This window comes from Rattus norvegicus, chromosome 1 (assembly GCF_021556685.1).
Source record: "Rattus norvegicus strain SHRSP/BbbUtx chromosome 1, alternate assembly SHRSP_T2T, whole genome shotgun sequence".
NCBI lineage: Eukaryota > Metazoa > Chordata > Mammalia > Rodentia > Muridae > Rattus > Rattus norvegicus.
Window position 1 is genome coordinate 4304271 of NC_141534.1, and position 17941 is coordinate 4322211.

At 46.0% G+C, this 17941-nt stretch overlaps 1 protein-coding gene across 3 annotated transcripts in view; it reads right to left on the bottom strand.

The window, feature by feature from the left end:
* Nucleotides 1-17941, bottom strand: part of Sash1 (SAM and SH3 domain containing 1) — a 298706-nt gene that overhangs the window by 57851 nt on the left and 222914 nt on the right. For all 3 annotated transcript variants that reach the window (XM_087575848.1, XM_087575846.1, NM_001427579.1), the window contains 3 exon segments: nt 7845-7885; nt 4249-4335; nt 1725-1837 (listed from right to left, as the gene is read on the bottom strand). In XM_087575848.1, coding sequence (XP_087431974.1) covers nt 1725-1837; nt 4249-4335; nt 7845-7885 — 241 coding nt within the window.

A 17941-nucleotide genomic window follows, 5' to 3' on the forward strand; every position in this document is an offset into this window, starting at 1 on the left:
AAGGGAGTCTTCTAAGAATGTCAGTTTTGTCCGGGCCTCTACTCTATTCCTATACTCACACGGTCTTAGGAAGTCACTAAATGAGCTTCATCTTTAAGCAGAACACTAAGAAACAAATTCCTAACCAGGCAACTGTAAGCAGACAAGCTTTTTAATCTCCCAAGGACTTTATTTTTGACTCGCACAGCCCAGGAGCAGGCGTGTGTTGTCAGACGAGTAAATATACAATTTAGTAATTAGGTCACGGCGTGGGTAGCAGCTTCGGTTTTAAGAGTTCTATTTTCAAGAAAATAAGACTTCAACGTCACGGTTATGGGCTCTCTCTGACCTTCATCCAGACACTGTCCAGAACGTTGACATTTCTGAGTATTGAATGCAGCTCCCTTGTACTTCATGCAAACCCCTGGACCATCTCATGCGTGGCGCTCTGAAAGAGCTTCTACCCAACTTTACTAAGTGCAACTTGTTCACGTCTCCACAGCATTTCACTCTCCTTTCTTTCTTATTTTTTTTCCCCTTAAAGCTAACAAGGTATGTTCTCTTTGACACAGGCCCGTTGTGTTGTGGCTGAGCATCCCTGTGATAAAATAAGCAGGGCTTAGCTCTATCCAAGGCTTGGTGTGGGAGTGTATTCCCCGTTTTAACCTAATATTCCACCCACACGAATGCACAAATCACCCAGATAAATGAATGATTCATACCTTCCCCGTGTGTCACAGAACTTTCTAGTCCATGACGGCCCGAACTTGATTGCCAACAGTTAGTCGTGGGCTTAAAATTAGTACTCACTAATTGTACTATTCAGCAAACCACCAAATACCTAGATCCTCATAAACATTTAATCTTTTCTAACGAATAAAAGTGATTTCCTTAACGCTCAAGGCACGTGTCTACCCCAAAACTCCTAGGAAACGTTTGACATGCCGTTTTCTTGGACAGAACCATACAGCAAAAACAGAAATCATCTGTAAGCTATCTTACCCTGCCTCTTTACATTTAAAAAAAGACAGAACCCTGAACTGAGAGGAGTTTTGTGAACCCCACTGCTGTGCTAGAGACTGGGCAAAGGTCACCAAACTGATGGTACCCAGGCTGCAGGCTTCAAATGCTAAGTCACACAAGGCTTGGCCACCTTAGGCCGTCTTCTAACTTCCATCTAGCTGCTAAAATTAGGAATTAATTTTTCCCCCTCTGTTTTCTCCTCCAGGTTTGAAAGTATTCCTTCCTCTCCTGGCTGTCTGCGTTAGACTATCCTGAGGCCCTTTTAAACGTTCTCCCTTGCTCCAAGGAAACAAGCAAACGTCATCCCAAGCAGCTCCCATGCCACGAGATGGCCTTGTATATCTGCAATCAGAGGATGGATTTTGCTATTGGAACAAGGGGGGGTCTTTCCCACTCCCCAGGAGGCAAGAAAATCTCCTACTCACAAGGAAAATGCATATAGGTGGCCCCTCTTATGTGCATTTGCTAGGAAGTCTGCTGGACTTTGCCCCAATGCTAGGGCAGACATGTGGAATGAACCAGAGAGGAATACTTGGGAACTTTGACACTCGAGGGCATGCCTGTGCAAGCACGTACATGTGCACTTGTAGCTATTCGATTCCTAGAACACACACACAGACACAGACACACACACACAGACACAGACACACAGACACACACACACACACACACACGTTTTTTAGCTGGTGCTCACAGGTAAAACTGAACGCCTGCACCCTTACCCTGGCGAGCGCTTCTTCAATGGTGATCATTTTCTCCTTGACCATCATCATTAGCTGGATCCGTTCCTCGTCGCTCATGGTTATCTCGCTGGCCACATAGCCCACATCTTCTCCTGGGGATTGAAGACAGACAGACACAGATGAGGGACGAGGGAGCCCTCCAGCCTAGAAGACCCTCATCTTGGGTGACGGAGGGACGTTTCTCGGGTACCCCGTCTATCTTGCGTGCTGTGGCTAGAGCGGAGGGACGTAGAGCCAAGTGCTCAGTGACAACATGTGTGAGCTACCACAGAGGCAATTCTCCCAAGTGAGCAGAAGTGCTGAGTCAGGCCTTCTAGACACGGTACAAAGTCGACAGGGAATTTCTTGTCACGGGTGGGCCAGGAATCTCATTTAAATACTCAACTTGATCAGACAGGCAGTTATGAGGCTTCTTGGGGTTGGTAATCTACCAAGTGAAGTATGAATGGCCAGGACATCTATTTGTGTGGGAGCACAGGGAGTCAAGCCGCAGAGCCAAGGCTAAGGAGCCTAATTCAACTGCCTTTCTTGACTGAGCTATCTGGCTACTATTCTCACGGAATAAACACATAAATAAAAGCTGAATGTTGAGCACATCAGCCTCGTGGAGGGCAGGTACTACAACTACCTGCGTCTGGAAGAACTTCAGTCACATGGGCCTGAGGATTGTGACAGGCAGCCACCATCTAATCAGAGCCGAAGGTCACCAGAACTACAGAGCAAAAGATGCTCCCACTGAGTCCTTCTAAAAAAAATCTTTTCCCACATGGTGGAGAGCACCATTCCTCTTGAGCCCCATTGGCCGGTTGTATCTTTGGTTAGCATGTGGGAGAGGGCTTAGTGACAGTCGGCTTAGTGACCAGAAGGAAACCATATTGTAGGCCCTGGTCCCCCTCCTCGGCCCCATCTTCCTCCAACATACTTCTGTGGCTTCTGGTATCACTGGGACCTCAGCCAGGGCTCTGTTTACCCTATTTGCACAAGGACAGGACCAAGGAGGCTACCTGGAGACTCATGGGGAACCCTGGTGGAGGGACCTAGCTTGCAATTTGTGTTCTCCGTGGTTCTGCATCTCATTTCCATTTCATAACCGGTCAGTTCAGAGGAAGCCCTCAAGTCCCTTCTGATATCCATCCCCTTGTGGAAAAGTGAAAGGCCTTGGTGGATGTGGAGAGAAGCTTCATTGATTGATTCATTTTACTACCTGTGGTGAGTGACACAAAGCTGGCTGGGTGTTTCACAAAGCCATGTGAACTGCTGACTATCATGTCATATCATATCATATCATATCATATCATATCATATCATATCATATCATATCTGTATCTATCTATCTATCTGACTTCTTAATGTCTATATGCATATTTCTGTATAAATGAATGGTACATGTGGGTGCTCACGAAGGGCAGAAAGGGCATCAGATTCCCCTGGTGCTGGAGTTATACACAACATGAGCTGCCTACCATAAGTACTGGGAGCCAAACTCTGGTCCTTTGGAGGAGCAGCACGTGCTCTTAACCACTGAGCCCTCTCTCTAGGCCCCGCCTTCTCTCTCCACAGCTTTTTTTTTGGTCAGGATACAAAGTCTATTCAGAAGCACGGGATTCTGGGACTCTTCCAAAACTGAAAACTGGGAGTTTGTGGAAGAATAACTCCTTCAAAGTGGGACAACAAAAACAGTCCCGTGAGAGCTGTCTGAAAACTCAGGTGTGCAGAGAGGGACGCTAAAGTCCACGGCCAGGTCTCTGGTATCTGGGTGGGAGCGACTGGAGAGACTTCGGGCCAGGAGAGGTTATGTCATTGTGTAAAAGGAAAAGAGTGTCAGGGGTGGACAGCAAAACGTGTCCACTTATTGATAACCCCTTTTGGTCAGACAGGAAGGTGGAAGCCAATGTGTCCTGGTTTCCTTTGTGAACACTGGGAGAAACATCAATTACAGAACCCAGGCTCCAGGAGACGACATATTTATTTGCTATCTAAACAAAAACAAAGGCAAGGCCTGGAGAAAGGGCAGGGCTCCCTTCAACAGAGCAGCCGGCTAAATTCTCATGATGTCAGACCCAGAGAGGGTTTCCAGGGGCAACAGCCCCATAACTGTCCCTGTCACAGTGCAAAAAGTTCAGAGGAATGCAAAGGCTCCAAGTGGGGGTATGCACTGGAGGGTCCAAAACTAACAAATGCAGATTCCCTTGACCTGTTGGGGTCAGCACTTGGCGAGTTTAAGAGAAAAAGCAGGGTAGCTGGCGTGAGGGGGACATTTGCAGACTTGGTCCCCGGTGTCAGAAGACCACTAGCTTGTCTAGTTATGTTCTCTCTGAGTTCAAGAAACTCATGGGGTCAAAATCTTGAAGTCACGAAAGGAATGTCGGAAAAGTTGACGATTTTGCAGCTATATGCGATGAGTTAATCCTACACTACAGGGGTCCACTTGGATCAGGGACAGGGCTTCTGAGTCTCAGGAAGCCACAAGGACCCACAGTCCAAGGCCACATCATCACTGTACCTTTTGAAGTCTGTCTCATTATTCCTTTTTGGTTCTTTCGGAAATTCTGCCAGAAGTATTTGTTTTTCTTCTTCCAGTCTGCTTTGCCTTTAAGAAAGAAACAAAGAAAAGGAGGGGGGGTGGGCACACGCAGTAAATCTACTAATACCAAAAGTAGTCTCCCTTTTACAATGTCAAAGCTTGAACAAATAGTCCGGTTTCAGTTTGTGAAAGACTGGGAAAATAGTTATAAAGTTGTTTAAAAGAAATGCAAATTTGCTAGTAGCAAAAAAATAAAAAGAAGAAGTCGGAGGGGGAAGAGGAAGAGGAGGAGGAGGGGAAGAAGAGGAGGAAGAGGGAGAGGAGGAGGAGGAAGAAGAGGAGGAGGAAGACAAGGAGGAGGAGGAAGGGGAGGAGGAAGAGGAGGAGGAAGGCTCCACGGGTTAGGAAAAGAAACACAGAAACATCAGGACAGGCCAAGTATGCCTTCTTGTGCTCACTTTGAAGTTCGTTTAGCCAGCCAGCCTTCTGCCTTGTGTTGTGGCACACTCCTGCCCTTTGGTGGCAGCCACAGTTTTTCTCACTATACCACAAATAGAAGGCTTGCAGAGGTCCACATTGTTTTTGTTTTGCATGCCCACCACTGCTTTCTCTTATTCCAAACTTAATGAAGAAAACACATGGGCTATTATGCCCAAGTATATGCTGTTTAGCACAGGCTAACCAACCAGCCTGGTTCACTGTAATGCTTGGTGACACGGATCTATAGCCCAGGTAAGGCATGATCCCCACCTCTGTGATGTTTAGGCTTCTTGGTGACCAACCTACAGATTAACAAAGTCCCAAAGACAAGAAAAACTGAGGCTGGTCCTGTTGTGATTTCTCCCAGCTCACTGTCCCTCTGCCCTCTCTCCCATCTCAGACTAGGACCGGGTGATTCACCAATGAAAATACATTTGCTATTGACAGACATTGGTTGTTTTTCTTTAAAGTCTATTATGGTTCTAGTAACTGGCAAAATAAAATACCTTTCAAAAGCAAACAGAAAGACGGGATGCTAGCTCAGTTAGTGAAAAGATTGTTTTACAAGCACAAGAAGCAAAGATCAACCTCCCAGAACCCACAGGGTGAAGCTGGGCACGGTGGCACATACTTAAAACCCCATCACTGGACACATACAAACAGGCAGGTCCTTCTGGCTCCTGGGCCAGCCAGCCTAGTGACCTGGTGTGCTTTAGGCCAATGAGGGACTGTTGTCTCAAACAACCAGGCTCCTGAGGAATGACAGCCAAGGTTCCAAGGTGTGTGTGTGTGTGTGTGTGTGTGTGTCTGTCTGTCTGTCTGTCTCTCTCTCTCTCTCTCTCACACACACACACACACACACACACACACACACACACACTTTCGAAGGCAAACATACAGTAACATAAAGGCAGCGAACAGGAAGGGAAGTTCTTTATTCTTTAAAGAAAAGAGGCGGTGGCAGCAGCAATGGCCGCCACTGTGCTGATGTGGCACGCCCAGGGCAGCAGCTCTGTCTCCATTCGGTGTCTGTCTGGTTGCCCTGTGACCACTGGAAACAAGGCCCAGCAAAGTGGCAGCTTCCACAGTCTAGACTGGCGGTGCCAAGCAGTAATGCGTGGAGCAGCCATGTGGGAACTCTATCTCTGGTGTTCCCAAGCTAGCAAGGGTGTCATTTGTCAAAACAGGATGTCCTCATTTATATGCCGACAGCCCTGGAGGAGGCCTGGGAACGAAACCCAAGCCCTTCTGCCTTGGGTTTCCTACGTTGTCGGTTCCTCGAGGTTAGTTTCATGGGGTCTGCTGCCTGCGAGCGAACTCTGAAAGCGGATGTCAGCCATGAAGAGCAAAAGCAGACTCAGTGACTGCTATTTGGCTTCTTCTTAGGGAGGAGGCGCTAAGGCACTCCTCTATCTCCAAGCTGCATCCCCTTCCTTCTCTCTCATATATATATATGTATGTTAGAGGCCTGTGCCGTCACCACCCGGCTCATAGTTTTGCTTCTGTAAAATGGAGAGAATGAAGATAGCATCTAACATCTGCTCAGCACTTTCAATATCCAAGCCCTTTGTTATTTTGCAGTCTGTCTCCTGTTTCTCCTCCTCCTCCTCGTTTTTAACAGCAACAGGGCCTTATCATGTATCTCAGGCTGGCCTAGAACTCAGTACCTTCCCGCCCCAGGCTCCCATGTGCCGAGATTACAATTGTGTCCTACCATGTTCACTGCTGGGCCAGCATTTATGGTTCGAATCCTAGTGGCGGAAATTCAATGATCATTACCCACCCACCCTCTGACCTCTGCTACAGCAGGAGTAGATCTTATAACCCAGGACGTATGAAATTTATAATGCCTTAAATGCGTATTATTTTATCCACACATTCCAAGTGGAACAGCTTATCAGAGGGCATGATCAGAGAAACAAACTTAAGGGAGTCTGTGACAGCGTCATGTGCTTGTGACAGAGAAAATGATCACCAGTGACTATCTAGCAGAAAGGCTGGCTGATAAGATTAAGCAGCGTTCAGTATGATGTGGCAGTAAGCCTCTCTCTGTTAAACATACTCATCAGTTAGAAAGAGTCACAAACTGCCCCTTTCTGAAGACTTGTAAAAGAGTACGTAGACTATGATGCTACTTGTACTCTCAGAAGAACAACTCACGATGGCAAAAAGAGAAGGAAATTGTACGGAGAATGCCAGAGCACAGAGAGATGGCCCTGCCAACAAAGGGCTTAGACAAAGCACACGGAGCTGAGCCTGGATCCCCAGCACCCACAGTAAAAAGGACACCATGGTGGCATGTGTCTAAAACCCTAATGCCTGGGAGAAAGACAGGCAGGTTTGCCCAGTCTGCTGGCCAGCTGGTCTACGTGAACCGGTGAGCTTCAAGTGTTAGAGACCTCCCAAAGAGTAAAGGGGAGAGTGACTGAAGGACATCTAGTGTGGACCTCAACGCCACACACACACACCCACATACACGCTCGCGAGCGCACACACACGCACGCACGCACACAGAGACACACAGAGACACACACACAGGCACACACACACATACACTCACACACACATACACTCACACACACACATACACTCACACACACACATACACTCACACACACACATACACTCACACACACCCACACACACTCACACACACATACACTCACACACACATACACTCACACACACGCTCACACACACATACACTCACACACACTCACACACACATACACACACATACACGCACACACATATACACTCATACACACACACACGCACACACACACATACACTCACACACACTCACACACTCATACTCACACATACACTCATACACACACTCACACACACACATTCACGTACGCACGCACACACATACACCTATAAACACAGGCACATACATAATCCTTTTACAGAGTTTCTGAGTTGGCAGATGATGAGGACGATGATGATGATTACTCTTTTGGCAAGGCCCAACTCTACATGTCTATATATCTTCTACAATCTATGAAAATAAAATTAAATATTTAAATTAAATATTTAAATTAATTATTAAATATTAATTAAATATTTAAATCAAGGGCAGTGGTACTGACCTACACAGCCGTCTTCTGAGTTTGATTTATGGAGAGGGTACCTAGAAAAGAAAACAAAACGCACATATATTACTAGAGGGCCTTGGTTTTATGTGATTTTTCACGGAAACCTCCCTAACCAGTTGGACCTTGGCCCAACAGTGCTTAATGGAACCTGGGGAATCTTTACATCTGCTCTTTCCTATCTATCTGCTGAGATCCTAGAAAATAGGTTCCATTTGTCAACACCGATTAATGAAAGACCCAGTCTGTCACTATACATTGTCTGTCTGTGAGCTCATCACTGGTTAAGTTCTTGCCACCTGGATGTCTATAGGGTAAGTGGGAAAGAAAAAAAAATCACATCATAATGACCATATTACTCCACAGTGGCTGGAAAAAAAGATCAGTGTACCCTGGGAAAGTGGGAGATGTGTCAAAATGAGACTTGATGCCCAGGTAGAGGGGCAGCCAGTATGACTTCCAACTGGCAAGGGTGACAGTTGGGTTTCGCCAGATCTTGTAAGACCCAACACCAAGCCAGAAATCTACCAGTGAGAGCTTCACTCTTTGAAGTCGTGGCAGATTTTTGAAAATGGATCCAAGTTAATCAACCTGCGTCTGTTTTACATACCATCTTGAACCAGGCTGTCAGCATGAGACAGCAGATCCAGGAAAACCCAAGTGACGTGGACTAGTAACAGCCTAAAACCAGTGAGTGAGGGGCTTCTCTGGAAAGCACTCAAGACAACACCAACTTAAAGCGTGATGGCAGGAAAACTGAGAACATGGGGGGTAGGACATCACAAGTAGACGTCAGACCAAAATCCTCATTTGCCGGGTACAAACTCTAGAGAACAAAGTCCAGTTGCCTTGGGCGTGCCAAAGAACATGTATCAGAACAGAAGTTGGGAACTTAGAGAATTCACCACCCAAATCTTCCCTCCAAGTTCACTGCCAGAGAAGGAAGATCAAAAAGATGCTTTAGCTAAACCCTTTGGCTACTGTCTGGATGCTTAGAAAGCCAGTTGTGAGGCTGGGTATTGAGACAGAATACTGACAGCAGTGAGAGGAAAAGTGGCAGAACCTTTAAACACCTAACAAAGACCTTGCAGGTACAGGGACCTCAAGAATTAAGGTGAAGAATGGAGGGGAGGCGGCTTCCCATGCAGTCCCCCCCACCCCTTCCATGACTGAGGCACTACTTACATGTACAGGCACTGATGCTGACCCAGATCCTGTGAGCCACATAACGTTCTGCCTCTGGGACACGAGAACAGTTTCTGACTGGCACAAACCCCTGAAAGATCTCCACAATAAACTAGGGAAGGTACTAAAATCAGACAGAGGTGAACCCACTGCAGGGGTCAAGGTCAAGATTAAGAGCTAGACGGATTACTTCTCTCTCCCCTTTCTAGCACACAGCACTCATGCCTGTGCCCACACAATCACACCAACCCACCCACAGTAAGAAAACATACCTAGTCACCAAACTGCGCCTCTCCCCCGCCAAAAGCTCTGGAATCTACTATTTTCCCTCCTCCAAAGTACAGCAAAAATAAGAGATTCAACTCACATCTACCTGAAAGGCTGCCAAGTGGCGGCCATTTTTAAGTTCTATCAACATTCAGCCAAAATGTATCTAGCAATATTGCAGTAGGGAGAAGTGATGCTTTGGTTACAGAGAGGGTAGATATGAACAAGGATGCACGCTGGGACAGAGATGTAGCTCGTTCGGCTGGCTGAATGTCTGTCTAGTACACAGAGCCCTGGGTTTGACCCCATCACTGCATAACACTGAGGGAATTTGCTGTTCTTTTTGTAATCTCAGCACTCGGGAGGTGAAAGCAGGAGGTTCTCTACTACACAGAGAGTTCAAGGCCAGTCTGGAATTGTCTCAGACAAACAAATGAACAAGGAGGCATAGAAAGATGACGGGGTGGGGTCTGGTTGGTCTTGACTGGAGTGCAGGGTACGAGGAATCAGTAAAGCAGACCTGTGAACGTCCCCATAGATAGTTAACTAAGAGGAAAGGCTCACCCACCTGAATATGGGTTTTATCACCTAATAGGCTGAAGCCTAGACAGGCTAAAAGGGAGGAAGGAGAATGTCTCCATGATCCAGGACTCCATGGAGAGTCTCTACTTACTAGATAGACACTCTGACGTGGACACTTTTCCCACCATATGCCTCCTGCTCTCAGTACCTTCACCTAAGTCCCCAAACAAGCAAAAGCACGAGTCCAAACAAATCCTTTCTCTCTTCCATTGTTTCCACTCTGGTCCTTGTCACAACAGTCACACAATGATGCACACCGGAAGCCAGAAGATCGGGGACACCTACATGCTCATGGCCGAGGGTGAATTATGAGACCAACAGAGACTGTCTCGACTGAGCCATCGGCTGGCTAGCTGACAGGAGAGGAAGGCAGGGATCTTTCAGAGAGAGATCATCTTTAGAACCAACTATTTGAAATATCCTCAGGGCTGGTTAAAAACAGCACCAACGTGGTCAGAGCCTTGCAGCCATTTTTCTTCTTACATTGAAAGAAATATATTCTCAGGCAAACGGTCTGCAGAAATATTTAACTCCTCTGACAACAGAGAATAGTAAATCTTAATGGCTTAAATGACTTTTAACTATCGTTTGGTTTATATTCCAACTTTATAGGAAGCTATGGTCCCCACTAGGGAAGGAAGGGTAGCCTGTGGCTCCATGGTCACGTGGCAGCCACCAGGGATTACGCCAGGTGGTTCCTGCTATAGCCTGGTTATCTTTGGAATGTATGCCTTCCCCTCTCTGGGTAGAATGAAGATTAATCATTTCAATGCTATCTTTGATATTTTCGAAGGCTCCTTTCTATCCCAAAGCCATCTCCTCATATTTTGCCAAATGTAAATGTTCAATAACATAAGGAAAAAAATGCTTCCATATTTGCCATTTAAGGAAAAGGAACATTCTCACTGCTACCTAGACATTACAAAATGTAACCAATAGGCTCCACTCCAAAGTAGAGACTTACGGCCTCTTTGTTACTTTCATTCACTCTCTTCAAACTACCATGCCTGTTGGGTAATTCTATCCTCCCGTTTGGCCTTACCCACACTTCTTGCATTTCCCCAGATCGCCTGAAGATGGCACTGTAGCTTCTTCTTTCAGTGGTGATCTGGCGTGTAGAATTTTGTTTTTAATTTTTCACAAGTTTACAACACACAGACTGGCTAACGCCAGTGTCTAAGTGTGAGGCTCCCCGGCTCACCACCTCTCAAGAGAAAAGTGACACCATATGAATTCTACTTGCAAGGTGGGCAGAGGAGGAATGCAAAACGGCAGGCACGCATGGCCCTACCCAGGCACACAAGCTCTTGAGACCACTTCTAGCACCCATCCTACAGGACCTGTAACAATGTGACCATCCAAGTGTGGATGTCAACAGGCAGGAAAGTCATCTCCTGGCTCTGTGGTGGAAGAAGTCAGCTCCAAAAAGGCTGCCTCCAATCACAACTTCCTGCGTGCCTGAGAGTGACAGATCTAAAGGATGCTTTGCCCCACCCCTATGCCAACCCCGCACCCCCAGCACCATCAGATCCATTGATAAGGAGTAAAAGGGATGGTCACCAGGAACCAATACCTAGCATCTGTTACACTTTGAAAGTATTGAGTAAAGTCTCAAGCAGTCTGGGGATGTGGTTTCTTGTTTAGAGTTCAAGAGGTCCCAGATTCAAATCCCGGACAAGCCTGTCTTATCTCTCCAGAAGGAAGCTAGAGTGAACATGTTTTCTTCAATAACTACGGTACTGTTAAGATGCTCCCTACACTGCTAATATGTGAACATTTCTCCTTAAGATCCCTAAACTATTTAAGCTGTTTCTAAAGACAAAACTCATTTAAGAAAATTCCCAAATTAAGGAATTACTGGATAAAAAAAAACAAAAACAAAAACAAACAAACAAAAAAAAAAAAACAAGGAAGCATATCCTGAGAACTTGACCCATGTCCTTCCTTTGTTCAAGCCATTTCTACCCTTCCTTTCTTCCATCCACTCTATATGAATTCACATCCCAGTGAGTCAAGCACTCTCTGGGGCCCAGGGAGTGTTGGCTAAAGGAGAGAGGTGAGGCTTTGAGCTTTGGGGCTGGAATGGAGAGGCAGGAAGAGCTGCAGAGTCAGTGGGTGGGAGTGGGGGTGGGGGGAAGGCTATGGACAGGTGTGGGAAGAGGTAGCCTTCGAGTAGAGCAGGAGCTGCTGTGATATTCGCATCCCGGCGACAGGAAGAGCACAGGGCAGAATCGTAAGAGGGCAAACAAGAGTCTTCCTTGGGCCAATGGCATCGGGTGGAGAAATGAAAGGGGTGGCCGGGTGTGTGTGTGAGACCACGGCTGCAGACAAAAGTTCAACATGGATTACTCATATTATAAAGCAAAGGGGAACAATGGAGTATAATACAGAACAGCATTTGGAGACTAAGTCCTGATTTTTAAGAATCAGAAAGAAGTGAGGCCAGGCAGTGATACGTGGAGAAGTTGCCCACAGAGAGAAGAAATACAGGCTAGATGTTTCCTTCTCTGACCGGAAGAAAATCGGCCAATTTTACAGTTACGGCACCGCCTCACCACTCAGCGGGGCAGGCTGTACACAGGCTACCCTACTTTCTATGGCGTTTCTTGCGTTAGCGAAGACATCCTCATTAAAACACCCACGGGGAGAACGAACAAACACAGGTCAAAACGTATTGACCTGCAGAATTCAAGCCTTTGTAGAATTCAACCTTCAAAATCAAGACTGCCGGGTAGACATTTCCAAACGCAGAATGTTGTGTGTCCCCCTGAAATCTCAGGGCGGGGGGGGGGGGGTCACAGAATGCCCTTCGTGAGACGGAAGCCCAAGGCCTCCCGGCATCTTCATTCTTTTATTTCTCTTGCCGGTGCCCACGGTAAGGACTAGCCTACCACACCCCTGAATGCCCTGTCCTTTTCGATTACCTAGGAGATGGATCTCAAGGGCTCACTGGAATAGGCTGGCCCCGCTCTGTCATAACCAATGGACCGCTGCTTATGAGAACGTGTGATGCTACGTTTCCCATCCCAAATCTGAACAAGGATAGATGGAGACGTGAGAACTGAGTGCTTCGAGGACACTTGAGGAGCTGGCTGTGGGGATGTTGCAACACCTTCTGGTCTGATGACAGAAGGAAGGAGAATGAACTATAGCTGTTCAAGTATCCTAAGGTGCACGACAGGCAAAAAAAAAAAAAAAAAAAAAAAAAACAAAACTCATCTCGTTTTCACGTATGGAGACCAGCACTTAGCAAAAGCACAATAAATGTCGGCGCTCGAAAAGTCCTGAACTATACCATGTCAGGCTGAGTGACGCTTCACTGTAACTAAACAAACAAACCTACGTGCGTGCACATACGAATGCAGTTATAACCTAATTTATAAGAAGCAACATATGTTATACATTACTTGAAACCTGGTCTTACAGGGGTTTTTATGGCGCCATAATCTTAAATCTCAGGATAGAAAACCTCGGCACTAGTTTTCTCCTCGCTGAATTTCGAATTGGGGATCTCGCTGCTCCTGTTACTATCCGGCATCACCCCGGGCTGCCCAAGTGCCCCCAAACCTAGTCACCTTCTCCTCTGGAAATAGAAAAGGGACATGGCTGTGCTACAAGAAGGTTGAGAGGGGGTCTTTGCTAGGTGTGACAGTTTGTGGCTGCACTCCCAACACTGGAAAGGCAGAGGCAAGAACGGTGCTGTGAGTTCAAGGCTAGCCTGGGCTACACAACTAGACTCTGTCTTAAAAACATCTTACTGATCTTAAAGAAAGCAACTTCCTTTTTTTCCATGATCTATGTAAGTATAATTTATATTGTGCTTGGCAATGTAGACATATTAGGTATGTATGGTATTTTTAATGTTTTTATTCATTCTTTGAGAACGTATACAAAGTTTTGTCACACTTTTCCCTGCCCCAAGTCTTCTGAGGATGGGGCTTGCACTGGAGTGTGGTTGCTACACCCAGTGTCACTCCATTGGGCAAAAATAACTGATTTTCTCTCGGCATTGTCAGTTGTTAATAGGTTCCCGGCTACGGATGGGACTTGCGTCCACTTCTCTATGGAATTTTTCTGAGACAGGGTGCCATATTCCATGGCCGGCTTCTAACTTGATATTTAGTTGAAGACTGGCTTTGAATTTCTCTTTTTTTCCCTGCCTCCATCTCCCCAGCACTGAGACTGCAGGCTGGCACCACCCACCCCATATCATACTCAGTAAACAATCTACAAGCTGAGGCATCGTCCCCCGCCTGATGAACAGTATTATCCTTAAGATATCAAATACATTTTTATCTTATGAATATTCTCTTATTTAATTGAAATAAATATGGAACAATATTGAGCTAATACCATCTACTACCTGCCATTAAAATCTCAAGAGGTTACCCATTCGCCAGCTGCAGGGGCAAGTGAGGTAAGAGAGACAGGAGGGCCTGGGCCTTAATTAAAGGCTCCCTCTCGAGGATGGGAAGACACAAAGGCTGGCGCCCTCTAGTGCTCAGTCCTGCTCAACTCTCTTGCTTTAGACCAAACCTGGTCCTTCCTGGTACACATCACAGCTCAGCAAATTCTCCAACTGTGGCTGACAGGAATTCTCGCACAGCCTTAGAACTCCATAAATCTCCGGGGCAAACGGCTACAGCAGTCACAGTTATCAACCCAGCCAAACACTCTCTTATTCTGGCCTGGTTTGTCTTCATTTGTTTGATTTTAGGGCCTTTTCTCAGCTAGAACTTTCTTCTTGTTGTCTTTAGTGAGGCTTGTTGGCCTTTTGCTTTGTCCGAGACAGCATCTCACACTGTAGCCTGTGCTAGCTTAAAACTTACTAACGTAGCCCAGGCTGGCCTCGAATCCACAGCAACCTTCAGGCCTCAGCTTCGGGATTGCTGGGAATGTAGGCACGACCTTCCGGCTTTCTGCTTGACCAAGTCACCTCCATAGATGACCAAGGCGAGTTGTGTAGTGTAAGATCCAAGGCAATAAGTCCAGACGAGGATAAGAGTCGCACACTATGAAGTCAGGCAGATTTGGGCAGAGGCAAAAGCAAGCCGCCCCCCATTTACACCTTGATAATGCTGGATGAAGCAGTTATAATAAAGCTGTTCCTACCTTACTAGGTTGGGAGATGATTTGAGTGGATGAATGGAAACATCTTATGTGGTGCCTACCACTTGGGAAGACCCTCGTATATATAAATATCCATCGGGGCCACGGGCAACCTGAAGCCTGTAGGGTGCTCACAAAGTTCACCTTTGTCACTCCAGCACAGAATGTACACCTGATGATGGCGTGCGATGTCAAATGTTCTTGAGCTGGTTGGTTTGTGTCGTGATATTACTTCCATTTGTTTATAGCTTATGGTCAGGCATGCTGAGGCAATGGCCCAGTGGGTAAGAGTGCTTGCTGCTCTCCACGGGTCCAGCATTCAGCTCCTAACAACACCATCAGGCAGCATCAGGCAACTTGCAACCACCACCTATTACTCTAGCTCCAAGGAGAGCCCCACCCTGTGCGTGCGTGCATGTGTGTGTGCTCGTGTGCGTGTGCGTGTGTCTAAAATGTAAAGAATTTGTAAATCTTTATATCCTAATGCCTCCCGGGGCACTATTTAGCTTGATAAAGAACAGAATATACTTTTTTTTTTTTAAATTGAGGCTGAGATGCTTTTTCAGTATGGACACATTTCCTAGGAAATGATTTGAATCTATCAACTATGTCGCGTTAACTTTCTAAAAGTAATGGCAGGCTTTTCAAGTTTGTGAAGTATACTTGTTGTCACAAAACAGTGGTACTATACCCAGTCTTTAATTCTGCTGTATACATGTCTGAGATGCTTAATTTTAACCGCCAACTTGGCACAACCTAGGATCACCTGAGAGCAGTGTCTTAATGAGGGACTATCGAGATCAGGTTGACCTATGTGCATGTTTGTGGGAGATTGCCTTGATTACACATCAACTGATATGTGAAGATTCAGCCCATTGTGAGTGGCACCATTCCCTAGGCAGGGAGCCTTAGGCTGTAGGAGTAAAGAAAGTTAGCTCTATACAAGCACGCATTAACTTCTTCTCCCTCTACTGTTTCATGAGATCTTGACTAGTTGCTTTGAGTGGCTATACTGGCTTTCCTGCAAGGATTGACAGCAACCTGAAATTATAAGTCAAACAAACAAAAGCCTTTCTCCTCTAAGCTGCTTTTTGTCGGGACATTTTATCACAGCTCTGAAAAGAGACGACAAGATCCTGTAACTACGTGGCACAAATTCTCACGCCTAGAGACTGCTGAAAGCACATGGAAGGCATTTGAAATCTTAATTCATCATCTTTCACGATTATAACCTTTCCTTTCCCACTCTCCTTTCCATGATCTGTTGGCTCTAACCATCCTCAAAACCACTTTAAGTAAGTCTATCCTTCCATCTGAGATGTCTCAAAAAGACACTGTATTCAGGAACCTGCATGGTGCATAGAGCATGCCTACACACGCTAAGCGCTAACTTAATAAAACATGATGAAATAAATGTAGTAGCTCTTCTCCCTGGGCTTTGACTCATGTCTCTCTCAAACCTTCTTAAAATGTACTTCACCTTCTCGGCTCGGTTCTCTGGCACCTCCAGGGTGGCCAACAAGTTCCTCAAGCCAAAAAAGCAGGGTTCCAAGCCTTCTGCATCTGAAAACCCTCCACAGAGATGCAGTGAAGGGGTGTGCATCCTTCCAAGCACCAGCTAGTAACTCATCCTGCAAGTTAATGATTCGGGTCACTGGCAGAAACGCAAGACGTTCACGGCTGACGAGCAGCCAAATGCCTTCTATCCACAGAGGAAGTCCGGGGCCTGACTGTGTCTGGGCTACGGGCTCATTAAGGCCACGACTTAAGAGCAGAAGGGTAGCGTGGGTCACACTGTGCTATGATTTCACGTTAGGGGTTAGAGACATGCAGAACCAAATCCAGGACAGGTTTGCTTATATCCTATCGCCATGTCATCCCTCTGTTCCCAGGGGTCTCACACAGTGGCTTCCCTTTTCCATAGGGGCCATATTTTTCCTTCCCTTCATTTTCTGTTGTCTCTTCGCCCTCTTCCGCTTTCTATCTCCGTTTTCCTGTCGTGGACAGATTCAAATGTAGGTAAGGTTGCCTCAAACTTGCTGTTCAGCCCAGGGTGATCTTGAACCTCCAATCCTCCTGCCTTTGCCTTCTGAATGCCAGAATAGCAGGCACGTACCATCCCATAGGGTTTAATACATTGCTCAGGAAGGAACCAGGGGTCTTATGCATGTGATGTAGGAAAGCACTCTGCCAACTGAGCTACATCTCAGCCCTCATATTTTTCTTCATCTGTGACTCAATGGTTCAGAACTAAGAAAGAACTGAATATAAAATGGATACATGGATGTTAGCTTTGCTGGTAATAATCACTGATAGTAACAGCATTTATTCCAGCACCCATGATAAATGCCTTTCCAGTTCTTCCAAATGAAGTAATCAATCTTTGAAACATCTTTATGACATATCGGTTGGTCCATAATATTTTCAGTAAGATCGTAGAGAAAGGAATCATGATCGATTGGTTAGTTTCATATGAAACGACGACGTCAATGATGGCTTATCGTTTGCTTGGCAGAGATAATGAAGTTCTGTGTTCCTTGATGAGGGAACTATATCACAGTCCAGTACACAACTTCCACCAGTCCACGATTAATCAAGGAGATTTCATTAACTCGCTCTAAGGTAATAAATTAACTTGCCTCCTAACTCAATGACTTTTCTCATTTCCTTTCTTCCTACCAAAGTCATGATTCAGGCTGGGTGGTCGAGTACTCTGTAAAATATTTCCTCAGACTCCCTTGCAGCTAAGGGAGAGCAAGTGTCCCCCTCGCACAGAAAAGAAACACCAGATTTTCCTGGTAGTTTTAAGAAAGTTAGTGTTTCTGCAATTAAAAGAACTACCTCAGAATATACATCCTCTTCCTTGGCTCTCCTTCTGCATTTTGTCTGATAACACAGGAAGCATACCTATGTAGTCATCGGTTACCATAAGGAAGGAAGTCACACACATC